This window comes from Cavia porcellus, unplaced genomic scaffold (genome assembly GCF_034190915.1).
Source record: "Cavia porcellus strain 051 isolate PalLab524CR breed Dunkin Hartley unplaced genomic scaffold, mCavPor4.1 scaffold_25, whole genome shotgun sequence".
NCBI classification, from domain to species: Eukaryota; Metazoa; Chordata; class Mammalia; order Rodentia; family Caviidae; genus Cavia; species Cavia porcellus.
Window position 1 is genome coordinate 3,255,723 of NW_026947508.1, and position 22,846 is coordinate 3,278,568.

A 22,846-nucleotide genomic window follows, 5' to 3' on the forward strand; every position below is an offset into this window, starting at 1 on the left:
CCTCCCCACCCAGGAGGTAGGACTCTCTCCATCCCCAGCCCTGGCCAGCCACCCACCGGAGGAACTGGCTGAAGGCCTTGTAGTTGGTTAGCGTGTGATAGTCCTCCTCCGAAAACAGATAGTCTACATCGTCCAGGCCCCACTCGGCCATGAGCTGCCCCGAGGACTTGGGCTCCTGGAAGACAGGGCCAGAGGCACAGTCAGAGGGACCCTCGATGGCCTGCACGCCTCCCCGAAGGGCCCCTGTCTGGGATGCCTGGGAATAGGGCAGAGGTGTGATTTATATCGCTCCAGGTCTTACCCACCGCTGGGCCCCCACAGCACCCAGCTCCCCAGGGTCTGAGCAGTGGGGTGTCCAGATGCCAGCTCACAGGCACCCATGCTTCCAGAGAGGGAAAGCCAGGGAACCAGAGAACAGGGCTCCCCCTCATGAGGAGAAACCTGGAGCTGGGGGAGGGAGGGTGCCCCGGGAGGAAACTGGCTGAGGGGCTGCTAAGGCATGCAGAGGAAAAATGGGACCTCCCCGGAGACCCCAGGAGCAACTGTCACGGCCCCCAAAAGGACACTGCTGGATTCTGAAGCTAAGAAGTTACACTCGGGCCAGGGCAGGGCATAAGCCAGGGGCCCAACCAGGGCAGAGCTGAAACATCTCTCAGCCGCTGTTTCACTTTCCAGAGGGACACTGAGGCCAGGGCATCCCAGGGACACCCAGTGGGCCTAAGGGTCAGGTGAACAGAAGATCAGATGGGCTGCATGGCCCCAGGAGAGCTAGGGATACAGGCTATGGGCTTGGTCCATCCGGCTCTGCTGCTTCCAAGTTACTGTCCCTCTCTGCCTCAGTTTCCCACCCCTAATATGGGCACCAAGCTGCACAAGCATCATGTTAGTGCAGGTTGCTTGGCACAGGGACTGTGAGAGCTCAAGACGGCTGCCTCCCCTGCCCTTCGCAGGCTTCCTCCAGGCAGGGTGAGCTGCCCTGAGCCCGCACACACACCTGGGCTGGGGGACAGATTCTGGCCAGGCAGTCACGAGACATCAGCCAGTCCAATCAAAGGAATGCTGGCTCTCCTGCCTGGACACCCTCCTGCTGGACGCAGTTGCTCTGCACCCATTCACACCACCACACTGGGCTCAAGCCAGAAGTAGGTCCCACAAAGGCAGAGAAAGGGCGCAGGAAAACCACTCCTGAGCTGGGTGCAGTAGATGAGCCCCCACCCCAGCATCCCACCCGTGGGGTGAGCCAAGAGAACCGAAAGGCGGAGCCAGTCAGCCACTGAGAAGACTCTCCAGCTACAGGGCGGAGATGCAGCTCTGTGTGACGGCCTGAGTTCCATCCCAGTGCTAGAAGCAAACCTCAGATGACACCACTGGGCCCACAGCCCAGAAGCCTCAGTGTCCCTTGGTTCCGTGGCCCCTGACACACAAACCCCTTTGCTACCCAGGACTGGGAACCAGGCTTCCTGCTGCCACAGTGGAAGCTGCCCAGGCAGCACCAGAGTCCCTGCCAGGCTGTCTGAATCCGCAGCAGGACAGCCTAGGAACTGGCTCCAACAGCCTAGAGCTGTTCCCATACACGCCCCACAGCACTCCTGCGGCACACGCAAGGGGTGACATTGTCACAGGGAACCCTGGACCACCCACCGATGCACCATCACCATTGCAAATGACCCTAATGCCCTGCCTGCACCTCAGGACCCCAACAAGAAGCACCTCTGAGGGCTGGGAATTTAGCTCAGTGGCATAAGCGCCTGCCTTGCAAGTAGGCAGTTGTGAGTTCCATCCCCAGTACCAATAAAAAGGAAAAAGACAAAAAAAAAAAAAAGAAGCACCTCTGCCTGGGTGCCCTGGGATTCACATCTCGACCTCACCTGGCAGCCCCGGACTAAGGTGCTGGGGGAATCAGCTGCACGCTGTGAGGTCCCAGGAACACAGTGCTCTACCTCTCAAGGTCCCATGCCCATGGCCCCGGCCGAGGCCCAAGTCCCCACACGTGCTCTCTGAGACCGGGGAGAGGGCCATCAGGTGACCCTACAGATGCGGTTCCAGGGACCGCTGAGGCCGCATCTGCAGCTGCCCTGCTCCAGCCTCTGCAGGCCGCCACTTGTTTGATTTTTTTCCCAAATTGATCCGAGCAAATCACACTGTCACCCTCCCTGGAAAAGGGGCGCCCCAGGCAGCCCAGTTGGGGCAAGAGTGACCAGGACGTCAGGAAGACACAGTCGATCCCCTCCACAAACTACGTTTCCCCGTCCTTATTTCTCACACATCCCCGAGACTTCTGACCCAGCTGCTTCTCACAAGCAGGGTTGACATCCACACAGAGGACACATGCACACACGTGCACGTGTGCTCACATGCACTTCCCCACATCAGGGAGGACACTGTAGCTCCACAGGAGAGAGAACTGGGGTCTGTCCGCCCAGCCCCGGCTGTCACCTTTAAGCATCCGTCGTCATTGTCACCCTCATCCTCGTCCTTCCTTTTCCGCTTGACCTTCTTCTCCTTCTTGTCCTTGATTTTCTTCTTCTTCTTCTTGTTCGGGGAGTAGTCGCTCCCCTCGCTCTCGGACTTCTCCTCCAGGTCCTCGTCATTGTCTGACAGCTCATCGTTGCTCCCCTAGGGAGAAAAAAGGACACTGAGGCTGACGAGAGGTTTCAGGAGCATCCAGGGTGGTGGGCGGCAGTGATCTGGCCAGGAGGATCGGCCAGCCCACACGTGGGACCAGTCACTCTGTCACCAGTGTCCACTGCTCCAGTGTCCAGCCAGGAGGAATACCCCGAGCCCACAAATGAATGACGGAGCGTGCAGGCAACATGAGACTCTCGGGGACCCAGATGTCCCCCAGGCAAGCTCACTGCAGCCAGGTCAGGGCACAGCCAGGCTGCATGACAGGGCTGCAGCTCAGGAGCCCAGGGCACAGATGTGACGCCCAGGGCCAACATCCAAAGCCTGCAGAAAAATCCCAGGGCAGCAGAAGTCCATCTTGGACTCTGCCCACCCAGCTGCAGCCCCAGAGCTCTCTGCCTGCATCACATCCTGTGCGACTGTGCAGATCAAGAGAAACCTGTAATTAATGCCAGGCACCACCCACCCCAGTCCTAGCCACTGGCCAGCTCTCTGGAGGCTCCCTGGGCCTGAGCCCACCTTCCCGCTTCCATAGGAGAGGAGGTAATTTAAGCTTGGTTTCTTTTATTTAGTTTGCTGCCTGTGCAAGCAGAAAATGGCCCATTTATATGGAGATAAGGGCGTTTACAGCCACGGAGTCCCACCAGAAAGGCTCTGCCCCTCTGGGGAAGCAGTTTACTCCCTGCCCTTCCAGACAAGTGGATGACAGCTGCCCAGCTCGGCCTGGAGAGGGGCTCACACTGCTGCTGCAATTACCTGCTCGCCGGATAGGGGCTCACTGCTCCGTGATTGCTGTGAACTGTTTTCAAGGTGAGCAAAGAGAAGCATGGGAAGAGATGGAGAGAGAACTGGAGAGATCAAAAATGAGCTCAGGAGACTGCAGTGAGGGAGAGGGAGGCGAGGCAGGAGGGAGGGAGAAGGGAAAAGGATGGGGGTGGAGGAGGGGCAGCAGGTCTGCCCTGAGAAGTGTGATCTCTGCCCTCTCGGCCACACTCAGAGCTGAGAGAGGCTCTGAGCAGGCCTGGGCCAGGACTCAGAGGGGCACAGGGTCCCTGAGACCCATCCGAAGAGGGCCTTGGTCACATGTGCACTGCACCGCCTGGCTCCCCATCTCCTGGAACCTCCATCTACTCAGTGCCAAGTCGGAGGCACCAGCAGCTGGCAGGAGCAGGGCCTCCTGGCTGTTCTGGAACCTGAGCACTTCCCGTAATACTGACTTAGCCCTGGGTGCCCCAGGGGCAGCTCCAGCTCTGGCTACTGCCTAGGCCTGGCTAGGGCAGAACCCTGCTCCCAGGCTATGGGGAACGTGAGGGCAGACAGGGAAGTCCATTTGCTCTGAGGGTGTCAGAATGCAGGCAGCTTTGAGAGACCACCTAGAGGCACACTGCAGCCCACCTGCCCTCACCCCAGCAGAGGTAAGATGGGAGGGAGGGATGGACAGTGCTTCAGCACCACGGACAGAGGTCATGGGCCTGTGGCCACCAACACCCCCACACCCCCAGGCGAGGCTCGTACAGTGAGGCCACAGAACCCAGAGCTGCTATGGAAGCCTGTCCTTGCTAGCCTGGGACGTCAGCGGGTGACCACGGCAACCTAAACCTCAGCTTCCTCATCTGCGTGATGAGGGTGCCCCCAGGATGTCACATAAGAAAAAAAACCCTTCACCATTGCTGCCATAGGAGGCAGCAGGGCACAGAGAAGCCGCACTGGGTCAGGCCACATGGAAGGGCCAGGTCTCCAGGACCAAAGGTCCTCACGGTGCCCGTGTGAGGAACTCAGCCAGGCCAGAGTATTCACACCTGCAGGCCATGCCAGCCACCTGATGCAGTCCTCCCCTGGGACCCATGACACCCTCGACTCTACTTGGAAGCCAGCCAGGGGTCCACCTGGAGGAAGCCCACCCCCTGCAACCCCATCACCCTCGTTTCCACCCACAGGGACTGGGCTGGAACTGTCCACTCAGGACTGGGTACCCAACTCGGGTGATGGCAGGGGAGATGGCCTGAGGATCCAGCTAATGGGAGGTAGTCACTGCCATGACCTAGGATGCAGGAGAGTCAAGGAGTTGCCAGCAGGACCCAGAAGGAGGGACAGACAGAAGAGGGGACCGAGTGTCCACTAGAGAGCTGAGCAGGACAGGAGCCAATCAGGAGAAGAGAGCAAAGAGTGGGGCTGCACCACTCAGTCACCCGCCGGGCAGGGCAGCCACCCACCTGGGGCTCCAGCAAGACATCAGCCTCCCCTTCTGTTGTTTTTTTGTTCGGACACAGGGACTCACTAGGTAGTCCAGACTGGTCTCAACTCTGCAATCCTCCTGCCTCAGCCTCCCCGGTGCTGGCATTACAGGCTTGTGCCACCTCGCCCAGCAAGACTTCACAGAGAAGAAAGAACCATTTAAGAGAAGGCTCTGCTCCCCCAGGTCCCAGTCCTCTGCCCTTCTCTGAGTCTCTCTGTCCTGCTTCCACCAGAGGTCTGAGCCGCCTCCTCCTCCACCGGACCTCATCCAGGGTGGTGAGGTTTGGAGTGCAGAACAAGGCTGCCCCCAGAAGTCAGTGCTTTTGAGACATGTGCAGCTGGGCCTCCTTTCTCTCCCCAAACGTTGCCCCGCAGAGCAAGGGGCAAGAGGAAAAGCTAAAAGAGGATGGCTCTGCAGAGAACAACTCGTGGTGACCATCAGCAGGACCTGGAGGTCACCAGCACCCAAGGGAACAAAGGCCACACACAGCAGCACCATCTGTAATGGGGCTGCTCCGGAGACTGAGGCGGGAGGGTGGAGAGTTTGGGGACAGGCTGGGCAATGCAGTGAGAGGCTGTCTCAGAAGGTAAAGGGCTGGGATGTGGCCCAGGGCTGGAGTGCCCTCGGCTTCAAGGCCCAGTACCAAAAATAAAAGAGAGAAAGGAGGGAGGAGGAGAGGACAAGTAGGCCACGCCCAGGCAGGGAGGAGGCTGGGCATCGACCAATAATTCCCTAATAGACCATTCTCAGGCCTGAGGTCCAACAACATCCACCAACCGCAGGCAGTGAAAATCCAGAGGACATGGGGCCTCTGACCTTGTCATTGTCCTTTGGCTGCCACAAGCCTGGGTGTGACCCTGGGGGATGCGCCACCAGCTAGAAGAAGACTCTAGAGGTTCTAGAATCCCTTGCAAAGCACCCTGGACTCTAAACCAGACCAGGGGAAGGAGTAGGGAGCAGGGGTCCGTGTTCTGAGCCCGGCTCCACCACGCTGAGGGCCCGGCATGCCCACCGCAGGTGTGGGGGCCCCGGTGGACAGTCCCCTCCACCCCACCTCCTCCCCAGCTCGGGCTCCACAGATGTTTCTGGATCGAGGCTTCCGTCTCCCTCTCCCCACCCCCTCCGCGCCTGGCACGCGCGTCGCATCTGCCGAGAAGGGAGGCATTTACACCCAAGGGGAGGGCTGGGCAAGCTGGTCATCCTCGATTTGGGGTCCCTCAAGATTGAGAGAGGGGGAAAAGGAGAAAGAATGAAATATGAGCCTTCCCATTCACGAGTGTTATAAACAGTTATAATTTAGCACTGAATAATTGGTTGCCATGGTAACCGCTGCAGTACAGGTTGAAATCATTTCTCCCTCCTGCGCTGGGGTCTGACAAGAAGCTTCATCTACATATGCTCAGGTTCCGGCTGCAACCCGGATATTTTATGTAAATCGGAATCTGAGACTTGCTGTCTGCCACCCCCAAACTGATGCTCAGGACTGCACCTCATCTCGGGGTCACCCAGTTGGAGATGGAGGGGGCAAAGCGGTACCACTCGCCCACCCGCCTGTGGTCTGGATGCCCTGCTCTGTAGGGGAGGGACCCAAGATCTTCCTCTCTGGACATGGCTCACTCAAGAGCCCCTAAGATCCAATGGCCGATCAGAGGCAGGCTTTTGGAGGCGCAGGGAGGAGCAGCCCCAGTCCGAGGGTCACCGCGGAGGCCCCTCCTGTGGGGCCTCCTGTCCACCCCGCCCCATCCCTTTTACACAGCAGCATGCATCTCGGCAGAGAGCCAGGAAGGGGGGGAAGGGGGAGGGGAAGGGAAGGAGATGGGGGATGCAGCGGGAGGGGAGGAAGAGAGAGATTAATAGGGCAGAGACCAAGCACAGGCTGGAGAGAGAGACCGAGTGAGACCCAGTGAGAGACAGAACACAGAACAACGGTGCAGAGACAAAAACACAAACACGTCTCCAAGAAAGATGGGGCCCATCGGGAAAAAGAAGAACCCTTGTCAGTCATGAAACAGGCAGAAGCCGGCCCTCCCCAGCCCCCGAGGCCACCCTAACCACCCTACACCCTCCCACAGAGGCTCCTGACCAGAGGCTGCCCTCTCTGGCCTCCTGCCTGGCCAGGCCCCTGCCATAGAGAAAGAAGGAAAAAGCCAGCCCTGCATGAGTGGGGTCCCACAGACACCTGAGCACCCTGCAGGGCCGTGTGGGAAACCCTGGACTAGCCAGGCCACCTCTCAGCCTGGCCTCCCACACATGGTCCAGGAACTGCTTCAGAGGAAACTGAGGCACTGGGTAGGGGCCTCCTTCAGGAAGCCCATTCCCAAGATGCCACCAGGCTGAGGGGCTGAGGGCAGCAGCAGGTGTGGGACAAGATTCCACAGCCTCCACCACAAGGTCAAGGCGCCTGTGACCCTGGAAACATCAAGGACAGGCAGGCCAGGGGACAGCCACATGCGACCCCACTGAGGTCGCCCCTGAGCCTGCAGGGCTGCCTGGGGGACTGGAGGGGCACCCCAAAGCCTCGAGGTCAGGGTAACAGGCAGGGTGTCTGGGTCCCATTCCAAGCGGAGAGGGCTTTCACCCACACCTAACGTGTCCAGGGCTGATGCAGTCACGTGGGCGTGTCACCACCTCTCCACTGGGCAGTGCTGAGACCCAGGGAGAAGAGAACAAGGACAAGGGACACCAGGCTCAGCACAGACTGCAGGTGGCCCAGCTGACCCTGCCAGTGCCCACTGGTTTCTCCAGCTTTATTTCTTTGAGACAAGGTCTCCCCATGCTGTTCAGGCTGGCCTTGAGCTCACTCTCTAGCCCAGGCTGGTCTCCAACTCACAATGCTCCTCCTGCCTCAGCCTCCCAAGTGCTGGGATCACAGGTGTGCACCACCACGCCTGGCACAGCTTTCATTTCAACAGGCTTCACTTAGAGGGAAAGAGGTCTCTGCCACGGAGCAGCCCCACAACATGGCCACGAGCCAGGGACACAGAGATAGCACCGTCCCAGCACAGGACAACCAGAAAGAACGAAAGGGAAACAGCAGGACGAGCCCGGGGCGCTGCTCAGAGGAGGCTGAGGCAGGAAGGTAAGGCCACGCCACCCTGGCTCTAAATAGAAATGGTTGGGGTGCAGCTTAGCAGTGCAGGGCCTGGGGTTCGTTCGATCCCTGCTACTGCAAAAGAGCAGGGAGAAATAAGAGGAGGGACAGGAAGGGAGAGAAGGAGGCAGGAACACAGGACGCTTCACTTTCGTCATGGAAAAGCGTGCACGAGGCTGGACTGCAGGGACTCCGGATCCGGGAACCCCGCCCACCCCGGGCCTCGCTGCGGCCCGCCCAGCCACGCCCTCACCTCTTTCTTCTTCCGCTTCCCCTTGGACTTGCTTTCCTTTAGCTTCTTGGCTTTCTTCTTCTTGGGAAGGCTCACAGGCTCGGCAGGGAAGAAGTCGTCAAAACCTTCGAGGCCACCATCTTCCTCCTCTGCAAGAGCCGGAGGGGAGGGGCTGCCCACGCTGCGCTCAGCCACAGCCTGAGGGTGCTACACATGGCAGGGTGGCGGAGACCGGGCACAGCTGCAGCCACTGCGCCCTCCCAGTCCAGTGTGGACAGGCGTGGCGTCTGCGGTGGCCGGCGCAGGGTTGCCTTCCCTCTTAGGGCCCTTCCTTCCCTCTCTACAAAATGAAGCAACGGGGAAACCGAGCTCCATAGTCGGTGCTGGCCTGGCTCCGGGGACCCATGAGCCACACAGCACCTCCACCTGGCCCCAGGGAAGAGCCGGGGGAAACCCAAAGCCAATCCGAGTGGCAGCTAGGTGCCAGAGTTACTGGGAGGGCTCGCCCCGGGATGCAGTGATGAACCCCCCTTACTGGTTAGCCTGAGGCCCCTCACTGCCGCCCACCCCACAGCAGCACCTACAAGCACAGAGACAGCGCGATATGCCCACACAGCTGGGCACAGAGGATGGGCCACTCCAAGGAGCCACCACATCTGACCCAAGGGACTCAGCCAGACGCGGCCTGGAGGCCGAGTCCCCTCCACACTTCCAGAATCTAGGGGGACTGTGAGGGCGCAGGGTGGGCTCTTGAGAACAGCTGTGAGTTCTGTGCCACTCACCCTGCTCACTTCTGGCTTGAGGAGGGAGCTCCTGTGCGTAGGAGCCACAGGGAGCTGGGGCCTGAACCCCATCCAGGAAGTATGGCCCTCAGGAGGGTCCCCTTGGGGTACCTCGTGCCCGAAATCATCACCCAGAGGTGTGTCCACCCACAAGAGGGAAGAGGAGAGAGCCAGCTGCCTCCGGATGGGTGACTTGAGCATCCCAGCTTGGCCTGCTGCCACGCCATGGGAGCTTGGGGGGAGGGAGGGTGGGGCCTGCCCATAGGGATGTGCAGAGGACCTGCAGCACCAGTGAGAAGGCTGCCTCGAGGACCCAGCTGGTGACTCTGAGGTTTGGGGTGCCGGGACCTCTCAGGGGACAGCCACCCAGGAGAGGGGCCCCTGCTGGCAATGTCAGCATTCTGCTCCTCTGACCTACTGGGTGTCCCCACAGTGCAGACTGTAGACAGCAGACATACAGCCACTCTTGTGCACAGAAACACACACGTACACACCAGCACACATCTCATGTCCTTCCCGAGGTCCATGAGGGTGCTCGAGCCAGCCTGGGACCCAGCCCTGTCCCCAGAGACTGACTATAGCTGCAGCTTCAGCCACAAACACCCCACTCCCAGAGGCCCTGGGAGCTCTGGGGCCAAAGAGAGGCCTCTGACACCCTCGCACCCCAGATCACAGGGGCCACCCCAGCAGGGCAACGTGGAGGCAGCAACACAGCCTGGCAGCCCTCTGCCTTGGACCCGTCAGGGGGTGAGTCCTGCCCTGCCCAAGGGGGGAAGAGTGCACGGACCGTCGGGTGTGGCCAGCAGAGAGGGCGGCACTGTAGGCAGGGACGGGGCAGCCTCGATGGCGGGGCTCCAGCACGCAGGGGAGATGGAGCAGGGGTTCCCCACGTTGGGCTGAGGCCAGGGGTGGCTGGGAGTTTTCAAATCGGCGGACAGGTGATCCCCAGAGTCATCCTGATGCAGAGAAGGCCAGAGGCAGCAGTCAAGGCTGGCAAGGAGCCAGGGTGGACAACAGGACGCTGGTGCTCACCTGCCCACTGCCCGGGCTCCAGGGCGACAGCCCGGCAGAGCCACCCCGCCCCCGGCGGCGCTGACACCGTTATGTAACGGGCTCGGGCTGATGCAATCGCCCGGGCCTCTCCCTCCTCCTCTTCCTCTGGGCTCTCCCCGTCCCCTGCCGGTAGGGGGGTCCGCAGACAGAAAGGCCGGCCTGGCACATGGTCCCCAGCTGACCAACTGACCGGCTACGCACGCCAGGGAGCAGGGAGGCCCGGGATGGCTGGGACAGGAGGACAGGACGGCGTCCACAGCCAGCCCTACTCATTCCCATGGACCTGCAACTCGGTCCCTGGCCCTGGCCCATGGGCAGCCCCTCCTCCACTCCCAGAGAATCTCATGGCTGTGGCTTCTGCCTGGAAAACCCCCTCCAGGAAGGTTCCAGAACAGACCCCTCAGAGTGGGCCTGGGCCCTTTCTGTCCCCACACGGCTTCAAGGGACCCTGGGGACACCTCAGATCAGACCCTGTGACACTACCCACCCCATACTGTCTGTCCCCTCTCCTTCTTGGCCCCTACACAGCAAGCCTGGGAGGGGTACCTGAGCCCCTCAGCCAGTGCCTGGGAGCCCTGCTCCCCTCCTGCTGCCCTCCCACAGTGACAGAGCAGAGCAGCGATCTGGGGCTCCCCTTCTGGCCCAGCCCTTCTGGACCACCTGGTTCTGCCTACCTGTGCCCACCCTGGCCCTCGGGGCCAAAGCCCCTCAATCCTGGTCAACTGTAATTAGGACCTTTAACCCAGCCATCTCTCCAACTGCCCATTGAGTAGCCTGGGGCAGACAGGGTGCTGCTTCTGGGTCAGTGTGGAGACAGGGACCTGCCACAGCTTCTTCCTGAGCACACCCTGGCCCCTCAATAGCTCCCTGCATGCCCTGGAGTCAGTCCCACAGGACCCCTGGGCTACAAGCCAGTGGCTCGGTGGCCTTTCCCACCGAACAGTGGTGCTGTGGGAGCTGGCACCTCCATGCCACTCACTAGCCTTGGGAGACAGAACCGCCTTCCCAGCAGGGCACAGTGGCACACGCCTGTTATCCCAGCACTCTGGGAGGCTGAGGCAGGAGAGTCGACAGTTCAAACCCTAGCAACTTAGGGAGACCTTGTCTTTAAAAATAAATAAATAGGGGCTGGAGATTTAGCTCAGCGGCATAAGTGCCTGCCTTGCAAGCAGGCAGTCGTGAGTTCAATCCCTGGTACCGATAAAAAAAATAATAATAATAAATAAATAAATACAAAGCTATAAAAATGAGCTGGGAAAATAGGTAAGTAAATAAATAAATAGGAATGAGCTGAGGCTGTAGCTCTACGTGAAGGCCCTGGGTTCATTCCCTAGAAACAAAAAATAAGATAAAATAAAACTACTACCCTACTTGCAGATGTGGAAACTGAGGCTCACAGGTTCTCGCCCACTGGCCTGACCTCCGTTCCTCGGCCGGCAGGTGGCAGTGCCACAGGTAAGCCTGCCTCGCTCCCACCACCTTGTGTGGTCCTCTCCCACACCAACCTCCAGATGTCACACCCTCCTTAAGCGCTGAGTGGCATCAGCACCCTCTTCGGGCCTGCACTCTGGGGACTCGGAGGGGAGCGGCCAGCACTGGTCCACACACTCCCTCTTGGGGCACAGCCTTGCCCAGCTCCAGCCCACGCCTCCCTGGGAAGGGGCAGCAGCTGAGCCAGGACACAGCCGCCAGAGCTTTGCAAAAGGCAAAGCAAACAGCTGCAGAGCGAGCAGGAAGGTCGTCAGATTCTGGGGGTCAAAGGGAAGCTGAGCCAAGCACAGGGATGAGAGCTCGGGCAGCCAGTCTGCCCATGATGGGGACCCCGCTCAGCACCCACCCAAGCTCACCCAGGCTCCAGTTCCCAGCACCCAACCCAACTCCAAGCACAGAGGAGGCTGCCCAGAGGCCAGCAGGTCAGAGGGGTGACACAGGGCTTCGAGCTGCCGCCCGCCACTTCATCTGTAACACAGGCCTCTCTCGGGCAGGGGGAGAATCAGACACTAAACAAGTCCGGCAAGGCACCCAGAAGGAGTTGGGGAACACAGGCAGGGACAGGAAGACCACAGCTGGGGTGGGGGCCGGGGGGGGGGGCTCTAGCTGGGGCACTGTGGGGCCAGCAGCCCTGACCTAGGTAGGGCCTGGACCGAAGCTTGCTTCAGACCGTGGTCCTCCCTACAACATGCCCTGAGCCGGTGGGGGCAGCTCTCTACCCGAGAGGCGATTAATAATTTATTTATGACATTTAACAAAGCCCAGACATCACCTCACTGGCATCTCATCCAAAGAAAGGACTGAGAGGGAGAGAAGGGAGCAGAGTGGGTGATGCTTTCACCCCAAGTGCCTGGGGCCTGGGGATCGTGGTGCAGGGCCAGGAGGGGGGCAGGGAGAGGCATCCACGCAGGCTCAGATGGGGGGGTGGCTGGGGAGAGAGGCCAGGAAGGAGCAGGGGGGCGTGGACAATTCTGGAGCCTGGGGACAGGGACTAAAGAGGGACAGAGATGTCACTCTAGCTGAGTGGAGCTAGAGGGGGACAGAGTGAGAGAAAGGGACAGGAAGGAAGGAATGGGAGATAGATCCACAAACCCGAGGAAGAAAGTTTCAAGGGTTTCCTGCACCAAAGTCCCAGAAAATTAGGATACCGAGCAGCAGTTCAGAGAATACTCAAGAAAATTTGTGTTGGGCGGATGGATGGTGGATAGATGGGTGGACAGCTAGTAGATGAACAGATGGATGGATAGGTGATGGGTGGACGGTGAGTAGATGGATGGATGGATGGTACAGGGTGAGTGGATGGATGGATGGATGGATGGTGAGTGGATGGACAGATAGGTAATGGATGGATACATAAGGGATGGATGGATGGATGGATGGATGGATGGTGGGGCTATGGATAGATGAGTTGATAAATGGTAGATGGACAGATGGTAGTGAATGGATAGATGCATGGTAGACATATGGTTGGTAGACAAATGGATAGATGGTAGATGGATGGCTGCTGGGTGGATAGGTAGATGGACAGACAGATAGTAAACCAAGGAATGGATGGATTTTGGAAGGACGGTGGGTGTAGGCACCCACTTGGATGGATGAGCTGACAGATGGTAGATGGACAGACGGGTGGGGAGTGGATAGATGCATGGTAGAGAGAGTAAATGACTAGATGGTTGGTTTTACAGCAGGCAGGTAGATGCCTGGTGGGCAAATAGACACTGAACGGACTGGTGAAAGGGTACCTGAACCTCTCATCTTGGTTCAACTTGGAAAGAGAACGTCCAAGCCACTGGGCACCATGTCACTCTCCTCCCAGACAAAACATTACAATAAGGCTCCCTGGAATGCTGTCCTCTGGCCATGCTTCTCACAAGGTCAGTCTGAGACAGCATGGGCTTTGGTGACCTCGACTCCACCCTCCCCGGCCCTGAGCCTGAGAAAATCCAAGACGGTCATGCAGGCAGCGCCAGTCCCTCAGGCAGAGGAAGCCCCTGGGCCACAGAGGGAACACTGCCCTGCCAGGGGACAGCTTGGGCTCCCCAGTGTGGCCGTGATTGAGAAAGGGTGAGGCCAACCAGGCAAGGAACATCTCAGTTCATCAGTGGCCCCAGAAGGGCAAGGACCACATCTTTCTGGGAAAGATACAGATGCCCAGGCCCTGCCCTCCCTCCCTGCAGCCCGCCCTGGACCCTTGCTTCAGCCCTCCTCCTGCCCTCACCCTGGGAGAAGGCTGTGAGCCTCAGAAGCATCTCCACGGGGAAGCAGTACAGCTGTCTGCCAGGATGGTGCCAGTGCCAGCTCTAGTTTATTGAGCACCTATTATGTGCTGGGCACTATGTCCTCACAATAACCCTCTGTGAGGTAGCTAGCACTGTGCCCCATTCTACAAGTGGGGACAGTGAGGCAGAGAGCTGGGGACATCACCAAAAGTCACACAGTCACCAAAAACAGAGCTGGAAGCCGAGCGTGGTAATGCACCCCTGTCATTCCAGCACTCAGGAGGCTGAGGCAGGAGGACCACAGAGTTCAAAGCCAGTCTGAATTACATCATGAGACCCTGTCTCAAAAATAAAATTTTAGGGGCTGGAGATTTAGCTCAACGACATAAGCACCTGCCACCTGCAAGCAGACAGTCGTGAGTTCGATCCCCAGTACCGATAAAAACCAAAAAGACAAAAAAAAAATTTTAAAAAATCAATAAAAAAGAGCAGAGCTGGGTTTGGAGGCCTCCTCCAGTTAACTTTAAGCCTCTCTGACCAACCCTTTCCACTCCCAGCAGGACTGACACCTAGTCCCATCCCACCTCCCTCCTGCAAGTGCTTGCCCAGCTTCCAGAAGGCCAAAGAGACGGTCAAGGCAGCAGGGGACAAGGCGACAGCTAGACCAGCTGAGAGGGAGATAGGAGGCAGAGCAGAGTCCAGAGAAAAGCTCTCACGAGTAACAAACGCTGCAGATTTAAAACCTCGCTTGGCAGCTCCTCTGACCACTATCTGGGATGGTCCAGAGCCAGCCAGCTCCAGACCTGTGGGGTCACAGCCACGGCTGTTACTATGCTGGGGAGCCTAGAGAGCCCTGCTCTTGGACACCCAGACACAGCCCTCACTCGAGCACCCTGGGTTCCACATGCAGCCAGGACAGGAAGACACAGAATCTCCCTCCGGGGAGGGGAGAGACCACCAACACTACAGCAGCCAGAACCATCCCAGAGCGCAGGAGAGCTGTCAGAAAAAGAAAGCATGAGCCGGTGTGGTGGCACATGCCTGTGACCCCAGCACTCTGGGAGGCTGAGGCAGGAGGATGGAAAGTTCAGGCCCAGATGGAGCAACTTAGTGACAGACCCTTTCCGAAAAAGTAAAAGAAGGGCTGGGAATGTAGCTCAGTGCAAAGGCCCTGGGTTCAATCCCCAGTACCATTTAAAAAATGAATTATTACACTTTAAAAATACTTGGGATATAGCTCAGTAAAAGGCCCTGACTTCAACTCCCAGTACCACTCCCCCGCAAACAATTTAATTAAAAAATAAAAAGAGGAAAAAGACAGGATTAAGAGGGGCCACACTCCAGCCAGAGGACCAAGGAGGTCTCCTGGGTGGTGGTAGAGCTCGGCTCTCTTAGGCCAGTAGGACCTGTGAGCAGAGGTCACAGGCAGAGGCCAAGGACAAGGCAGAGGCCAAGGACAAGACAGAACCCAGGAGTCAACAAGGGTGAAGAAAGAGATGGGGGGCAATGTGGATGGACCTCGGGGGTCCAGCTCTGGGGTCGGAAGCCAGCAGGGAGGCTGGGAGGAAAGCAGGTGCTCAGGCCGATGATGGGCAGCGCCCCAGGCCTGAGGGCCCGAGGAGGGCGTCTCCTCTGCCGGGATAAGGAGTCAGCTCCTGCAGCCCTGGGGGTAACCCCACCTTGCTCTGGAGAGGGGGCGGGTGGGTTGCTTGGGCCAATACCCAGGCTCTCTGGCTACTGTACCAGTTTGAACCCCACCAATCTGGGAAGGGGACCTCAAGCTCTTCCTTTTCCTCAGTCACTGCACCCAACAATACCAGGAAAAGCCAGAAAATAAGGCAGGCCAGGGGTAGGGACCACATCTGAGGTCTACAGTCCCCAAAATGGACTGGATGCTGTCCAAAGCTGTCCACTGGCCCGACCAATACCACAAAGGGCCACACCCCAAACGCCAGGGAAATCTCCGGGAGAAAACCAGCCAAGCTGACACCCAGCGAGAGAAGCCGCAGGTTTCTCCACAAGTGTGGGCTATTTTCGCCCCACCAGGAAAAGAGTCTGGAGGACCCAACGGCTGTCCAGGTACCGGTGACCTTTCTCATGCCACACACCCCTGCTCCTCTCGCCCTGATCGGCTCTTTGCCACCTTGACCTCTGTCTGAAGTGAGGGCCTCGCCAGGCCCCAGATGAAGCAATAGTCACAGCATCAAAGCCACTAAACAGGTGAAGGAACTGGGAACACGGGGGGGGGGGGGGGGGGCGTGACCACCTGGTCAGCTCACCCAGGGGCCTCAGGTGTCAGGCAGCCAGGACCCCAGCTGGCCGCGGGGGGCGCCCATGCACATTCCCCGGCAATCGAGGCCTCCTCCTCAGGACTCTCCAAAGTCCAGCAGGGACCTCGGACTTGGACTTGGACAGTGGAGAAGTAATCCGGTCCCCCAGGAAGGGGTGGAACCGGCGACAAGGTGAGGTCCTGCCCCGCGTGGCAGGAGGGGAGACGTCGGGGCAAGGAGGGCGCTTTTGCTCAGGAACTGCCCTGCGAGGCAGCCGCGAACGCACAGCCCTTTGCTGCCCTCTGCTCGCTGGAGCCCGCGAGCCGGCGAGCGAAGACACCAGGCGAGGCTGGCAAGGGCAGGGGCGGCGCCCGGGGCGGGCCGGCAACGCCGTTACCTGGGCGAGCCGGGTTGGGGACGGTGGCGGGCGCCGCGGCGCGCGGGAGGGCCGGGGGCCGGCGAAGCGGCCCAAGTCCAGCCCGCGCGGGCCCCGAGGGAAGCCGCCTGGCCGCGCGCGCCCGGGCCTCAGGATGCCCGGCTCGGCCGGCGCTCGCCCGGTCCCTGCCCCACCCAGCGCGCCCGGGGCTGAGCCGGCCGGCCCGGGTCCCGCCCGCCCGCGGGGAGGCCAGGCGCGCGGCGGCGGCGGCGGCGTGGGGAGCGCGGCTGCACCGCGCCGGCCCGAGCGCGGCTCCCGCCCCCTTCAAGGGCACGCGGCTGACCCCGCGGCGCCCGCCCCCGCCCCCGGCGCCCCACGCAGGCCGCGCCGGCCCGCCGGGGTCCCCACCGCACCCCGCCCGCCCCGGCGCCCGCCCGGCCCCGCGCCCTTGGCCGCCGGCGCCAGCAGGGCGGGAGCGCAGCCCGCGGCGCGCGGGTCCCGGGGCGCCCCCCGCGCCCCTCACCTGACATCTCGTCCTCGTTCTCCATCTCCTCGGCGAACAGCCGCGGCAGCTCCTCCTCGGTGCCCAGCGGGCCCCGCATGCCCGGCGCGGGGGGAGGGGAGGTGGGCGCCCCCCTCCCGCCGGGCGCGGTGCCAGCCTTAACTCGTGCGCTGCCGGACGGACGGGCGCGCGCGGCGGGCGCGGCGGCCTCGGCGAGAAGATGGCGGCCGCCGGCCCCCCGCGCCCCCGGGCCTCGCCCTGGCCCGACCCTGCGATCCCGCCTGCCCGCGCCGCACGCCCAGGCCGCTCCGCGCGCCGCGCCCCGCAGCCCGAGGCCCGCAGCCGGCGAGGGTGGCGGCGGCGGCGGCGGCGGCGGCGGCGCGTGGGGGGGCGCACATGCCCGGATTGTGACGTCCAGTCTGGTTGCTGTGGCAACCCCATCCCATCGTTCCGGCAGCACGACTAGTTAACGGCGAGGACAAGTTGGGGGGACTAGTCCCGAGCCGCCCGCCGGGGGAGCGCGGGGTACGGGGGCGCGCCGGCAGGGGGAGCCGTCGAGGCACCGCGCGCCCGGGACCCGACGGCCGAGGCTGCGGCGGGGACGGGGCGGCCCAGGAAACGTCACCCCGGCCACGGCTCGCTGCCGCCCGCAGGCGAAGGATCCCGGATCCCGGGCATCAAAGGCGCCGAAGCGCGGTCCCCGGGGCTGACGGCCACGAGCTCCCACTCCGGCCTCGACAGGAGAAGGAAGCTGTGTCTGGGAGCCGGGGGAGGGACGCTGCGTCCAGGCCGCCTCTTGCCTTGTCCCAGCGTCGCTGCTCCCACTCCACGAGCCTGCTTACAGAACGCCCCTACCGACACGGGGGTCTCAGGGCCCTGGGGTGGCGCCGCTCCGCGTGGTCAGCACCCTAAACTCCCATTCGGAAGTGACACCTGTCGCAAAAAGACCAGCTGCCACTGCCAGCCTGGGCTTTTAAAAGTGAAGATGGAGGCCGAAGCCCTGGGGACCGAGGCTGGAGTCTGAAGCAAGTGCTTCCTGTCGGGCAGCAGCTAGTCTCACAGCCACTTTCAGATCACTTAAGTTCCAGTAGCCACAAGGTCACCAGCTAATGACAGGACTGGTGGGGCAGGGCGAGCTTCCAGGGCAAGCCTGTGGCCAGGCACCAGGATGCTGCTACCCAGCCACCACCAGGTTTCCTGTCCCAGCACCTTTGGGAAACCAGGAGAATTATGTCCACTTTGCTGAGAGGTTCCAGCATAGCACTTCTTGCGGAGGTCACCAGAGCCCAAGCTATTGGCTAGCTCAGGGATTCCCAGGGCAGGGTTGGCAAGATCCCATGCCATCCAGGTGACCTAGCAGCTAGCCCCAAAGTGAAAAGCTTCATTCGTGGGATGGGTCAGTCTGTCCAGGCGTCTAGGATCAAAGTGCAGGGCACCGAAACCTGTCAGCTACCTTTTTTCCCCAGTGCTGGGAGATGAATCCTGGGTCCAGCAGTAACAGCAGCCCCAACACTTTTGTCCTTTTACTTTTAACAGTGGCAGTTTCACATTTAATAAAGTCGAAGAAAAGTTTTGTAGAACAAGTTTGGGCAAAGCAAAATCAGGAAAAAGGTAGAAAATAATTTTTAAAACACAGCCTATGGCATAAGGTGGGCTCCCGTGAGGAGACACGATAGCCTGGCCCATGTTTTGTCTTTTATTTTGAGCCAGTCTCACTGAATTGCCCAGGCTGGGACTTGAACCTGTGATTCTCCTGCCTCAGCCTCCTATAGTGCTGGGATTATAGGCATGCACCACCACACCCAGCTTCTCAGAAATCACAGAAGACACAGATGTTGGATCAGTACTGCCAGGCCACCTGCAAGGGTCCAGGCTGAGAAAACAAAAGGCCATCAGCCAAGCTGCCTCCCCTGGTAAGCCAGGAATGGGAGGCCAGGTCACTGCCCAGGGAGGTTTGGGCGGATCTTGTGTACAGGAAAACCCCGAGCCTCTGCTGCCAAGGCCTGTCACCTCCATAATGAGGGGCCTTCGGCCCTTTCCAAATCCCTCTGCCCCACTGCAGAGAAATTTCCACTTAACACTCCTCACGCCCATGTTTGCGTGCAGGTGCACACACGGTTAACCTCGACTCCAATCCCAAGTGTTCAAAAAACAAGTTCCACTGGCTTCATTTTCTGGGGAGTGGAGATGTTCATCACTCACAATGTCCTCTCTACCCTGTTCTTCCTGATCCCTGCAGCTGGGTAACATCAGCTAGTGACATGACCAAAAGCAAAGCAAGACAAAATCTGGGAGGGTCAAGACCCAGACATGGTAATGCATGCCAGTATTCCAGCACTCAGGCGACTGAGGCAGGAGGATTGCTGGAAGCTTGAGAACAGCCTGGGCTCCTTAGTGAATTCAAGGCCAGCCTGAATTACATAGCAAGACCCTGACTCAAAAAAAAAAAAAAAAAGCTAGAAAGCTTTGCATGAAAAACTCCAGTAATTTTTAAGAGAAAGCCTCTTGTTAAACTATGAAATGTCCAGGGCTGTTTTCATGGTGGTGGCCCCAAAATGCCTAGTGTGTTAAAATCGATTCCTGAAAAGGTGAACATTCAAACTGCCTTGACGCTGTGAGAACAAGCCTGTCACCAAGCATAGATTCACGAGAGGAGATTCTCACCTTTGCTGACCACAGAGCTTACAATTACACCTCAGGGGCAATAAAAAGATAAGTAATTTTAAAATACATTGGTTATAAGCGGGGAATGGTGGCACATGCATATAACCCCAGCAGAGGCCTAAATTCAAGCCCCACCTGGGAACTAAGTGACCTAGCAAAACCTGTCTCAAAATACAAAATAAGTAAGTGCGCATGTGGCTCCATGTGAAGGCTCTGGGTTACGCAGAAATTCTGCAGATAAAATCAAAGACAAGACTTTTTTCCAAGAACAGAGTTGCGACAGTAGCCAATCAGTTTTTATTAGTCTCCAATCCTGTACTGTCCAGGTCTGGCCTGGATGGGTTCCTTTAACCCCCAGGTGTGGTGCAGACCAGGTGGCCAGGCTGGGACCCAGGCTTCGGAGGGAGCCTCCTGCTCTGCAGCAGAGGAGACGGCATGGCAGAAGCAGCAGCGTCCTCTGGGTGAAACCCTGGGCAGCACCAAGTCCTCACTCCCACTGAAGCCGTTCCCCAGGGCGGACCTTGCACAAATCACCCGGGGTCTCAGGAGGCAGGAACACCTCAGCAAGGGAGCCTTGGGCCAGGGCCACGAAGTGCTGGTCCCAGGTGTCCTGGGCTGCATCGTGGGAGCCAGTGCACTCATCACACTGGCAGAGTCCTAGGATATGAGCCAGTGGAGCCCAAAGCAGCCTGGACAAAACCAACGTGGATGCCCAAACCTCCCGAGACGGCATGGCTGCATCACACTCTCGTCTCGTGTTCAGTCTTGTTCCAGGAGGTTAGCACCAGTGCAGCATCACTGCAAAGGAAGTCCTCACCCCTCCCTCAGCACGGCCTCCTGCAGGTGGGCAGGCGCCCCTCAAGGACAGAGAGCAGACCTCCATCCTTCACCCCTGTCCAGCCCATCCCCAAGAATGCAGGGCCTGCATCCTAGGTTCCCTCCCCCCAGCCCACTCACACCGCCCAGGGGAGGATGAGCCCCGAACCTCAGAAGCAGGTGCAGCCGGGAATGGTGGTACTCACCTGTCATCCCAGCACTTGAGAGGCTGAGCCAGGAGGAGCACACATTTGAGCCCACGCTGGGCAACTTAGTGAGACTCTCAAAATTTTTAAAATAGAGAAGAAAGGCCGGGGAGATAGCTCAGTACATAGGCCCCGGATTCAATCCGCCCTACCAGGAAAGAGAAAGCCACGGGGTGGGGGGGGGACCTGCAGGTTTCGGGAAGGAAAGCAAATCCCTCAAAAAATGTTCAGAGCCTGGTACTTAGTGAGTGACCGCGACTTTGCTGGCTGCACCACTCAGGGAAGGGGGGACATTTTCAGCAAACGGAGCTGGCAGAAGAAGCCTATGCAGCCCCTGTGACTTCTGTGAACTTAAATCAGAGCCTGAATCTCCACCACTCTGAAGCCAGGCATGGTGGCACACACTGTAATCCCAGTACTCGGGAGGCTGAGACGGGAGGATCGCTGAGTTTGAGGTCGGCCTGGGCTGCATAGGAGAGATGCTGTCTCAAAAACCAAAAATCCTCCATAGCCCAGGTTCCTGTGCCCTGACACTAGATGGGGAGGTGAGGCACAAGGACCAACCCCCTCAGAGGGGTCTATGGCACGCCCTGGACACAGCGCCCGTGGCATGAGCTCAGGCTTCCAACAACTCCCCTCAGAAAAAGGCGACAGTCTGCAAAGCTGTTCTGGAACTCGGTCGCCACCAGCTCCGGGATCTGAGGCAAAACTGCAGAATGAAGGAGACACAAATAAAGGACCTATTGTCCTCTGCACCTAGTAAAGAGCAAGGTACTCGTCAGCACCGCGACTCAGAGTGAGGACGAAGTTAACAGATTAACATGCCAGTCCTTTAAAAAACAAGGCTTGCACAAGAGTAGCCATGTGTGAGCCACTTTAATAGAAAACGTGATCAAAACCCAATTACAAGAGTTCAAAAAGGCATAGAAAAAACAGTAAGTTTCAATTTTATTACAAGTCTTAAAATCTGGGACCAGTTTTTTATTGTTTTTAAAAAAAACGCTAAATTCAGGCCAGGATTCATGTTTTACAACCAAACTGAAAATTACCACACAGGAACAGCAATGCAACAAGTAAAATTCGTGAATCTAAGCCGCAGACTTACAAAGTTAGTAGCACGGTAAGGACACAGCCCAAACCACCCAGGCCCCCCGTCTGAAGGAATCCCGCCTTCCGCGAGGGCAGGGGCAGGTCTGCAGAAGACCCGGTCTCGAGAGTTGCATAGAAATAGAAAATGCTAGCGTCTTTGCCTTTGCCACCGGTGAAACTGCAAAGCCTCCACGTGTAGCTCAATCCCAGAAGCACAGGGTACACTGGAGCCCAGACAGAACTTAGGCATTTCATTTCCAGTGGAAATCGGCTGTCAGCCAGCTCTCTAAAAACGTTAATTTTTACACAGCAGAACTGCTTGGACTGCAGAGGGCCTCCTACAGGGCTCGGGACTCTCCAGCTAACACCAACCACAGGGTGAGGCTGGTTCTCTGCCCCAGAGCTCGGAGGCCCATCCGTCTGTGTACAGGTCGCTTCATTTCATTTTTGCTGTGGCAGGGGTCGAACCCAGGACCTTAAGTGAGCTCATCACTCTGCTGAGCTACCATCTCAGCCCATGTGGAGGCCTTTTGACAGGAGGTCCATTTGCACCAAGGTCTCCTGGGCAACTCCTAAATTCCCAGTCCTCCTCTTATGCCCTCACAAGGGTCCTGGGCTCCGAGGCCCCCATGGGCCTGGGGAGACCACACCTGGAAGCTCTGCCGCTGTCTCTAGCGCCCCCTGCTGGACACCAGAGTGGCAAAGACTTGCAGAAGCAGTGGTTTACAATTCATGCTTGTACACTCGTACTTCCTTAAGACCTAGGAAGTCCACAACTGCCCTTCCAGTCCCTTACAGAGGGCAGGATATGCACGATTCTACAGGAAGAAGAAGGGTTGGCATATATAACTGTGAGCATCGAGAGTAACTTGGAATTAAAAGCGGACACATGTCCCAGAAAGCTGCAGCGGACACTGCCGTTTTCCTGGACAGAAACCACCTAAGCTGCTTTCCATGACTGAGGAACCGCATGTTATATTCCTGAGTCTTCCTTTGGAGAAAAGTATCATGTTCAAGTGACAGTGACTGGTAACATCTTTTAAAATAAAAGGACAAGTCTAGCATCCTTCTCCGCGCCCTTTTCCTGACACGCGGCACCTGTACCTCCAGAACCGGAGGTTTGGAGCAGGAAAGGGGCTGAGACGTGGCAGCCCGGGCAGCCCGCCGTGGCGCCAGGCTCCCCCTGATCCACAC

At 58.9% G+C, this 22,846-nt stretch overlaps 1 protein-coding gene across 7 annotated transcripts in view; it reads right to left on the bottom strand.

Annotated features, from left to right (window-relative positions):
* Positions 1-17,101, bottom strand: part of Chd5 (chromodomain helicase DNA binding protein 5) — a 49,157-nt gene extending 32,056 nt beyond the window's left edge. For 2 of the 7 annotated variants that reach the window (XR_010042876.1, XM_063235369.1), the window contains exons 1-4: positions 16,899-17,100; positions 8,206-8,333; positions 2,437-2,616; positions 57-175 (exon numbers count right to left, since the gene is read on the bottom strand). Coding sequence is in view for 6 of the 7 variants with exons in the window: in XM_063235369.1 (XP_063091439.1) it covers positions 57-175; positions 2,437-2,616; positions 8,206-8,333; positions 16,899-16,977 (506 nt within the window). In the remaining variant the exon portion in view is untranslated. Of the gene's footprint in view, positions 1-56; positions 176-2,436; positions 2,617-8,205; positions 8,334-13,728; positions 13,775-16,898 lie in introns of those variants that run through there. The other 5 variants (XM_063235370.1, XM_063235371.1, XM_063235374.1 and 2 more) reach the window with 4 other exon arrangements.
* Between the last annotated feature and the right edge of the window lie 5,745 nt (positions 17,102-22,846).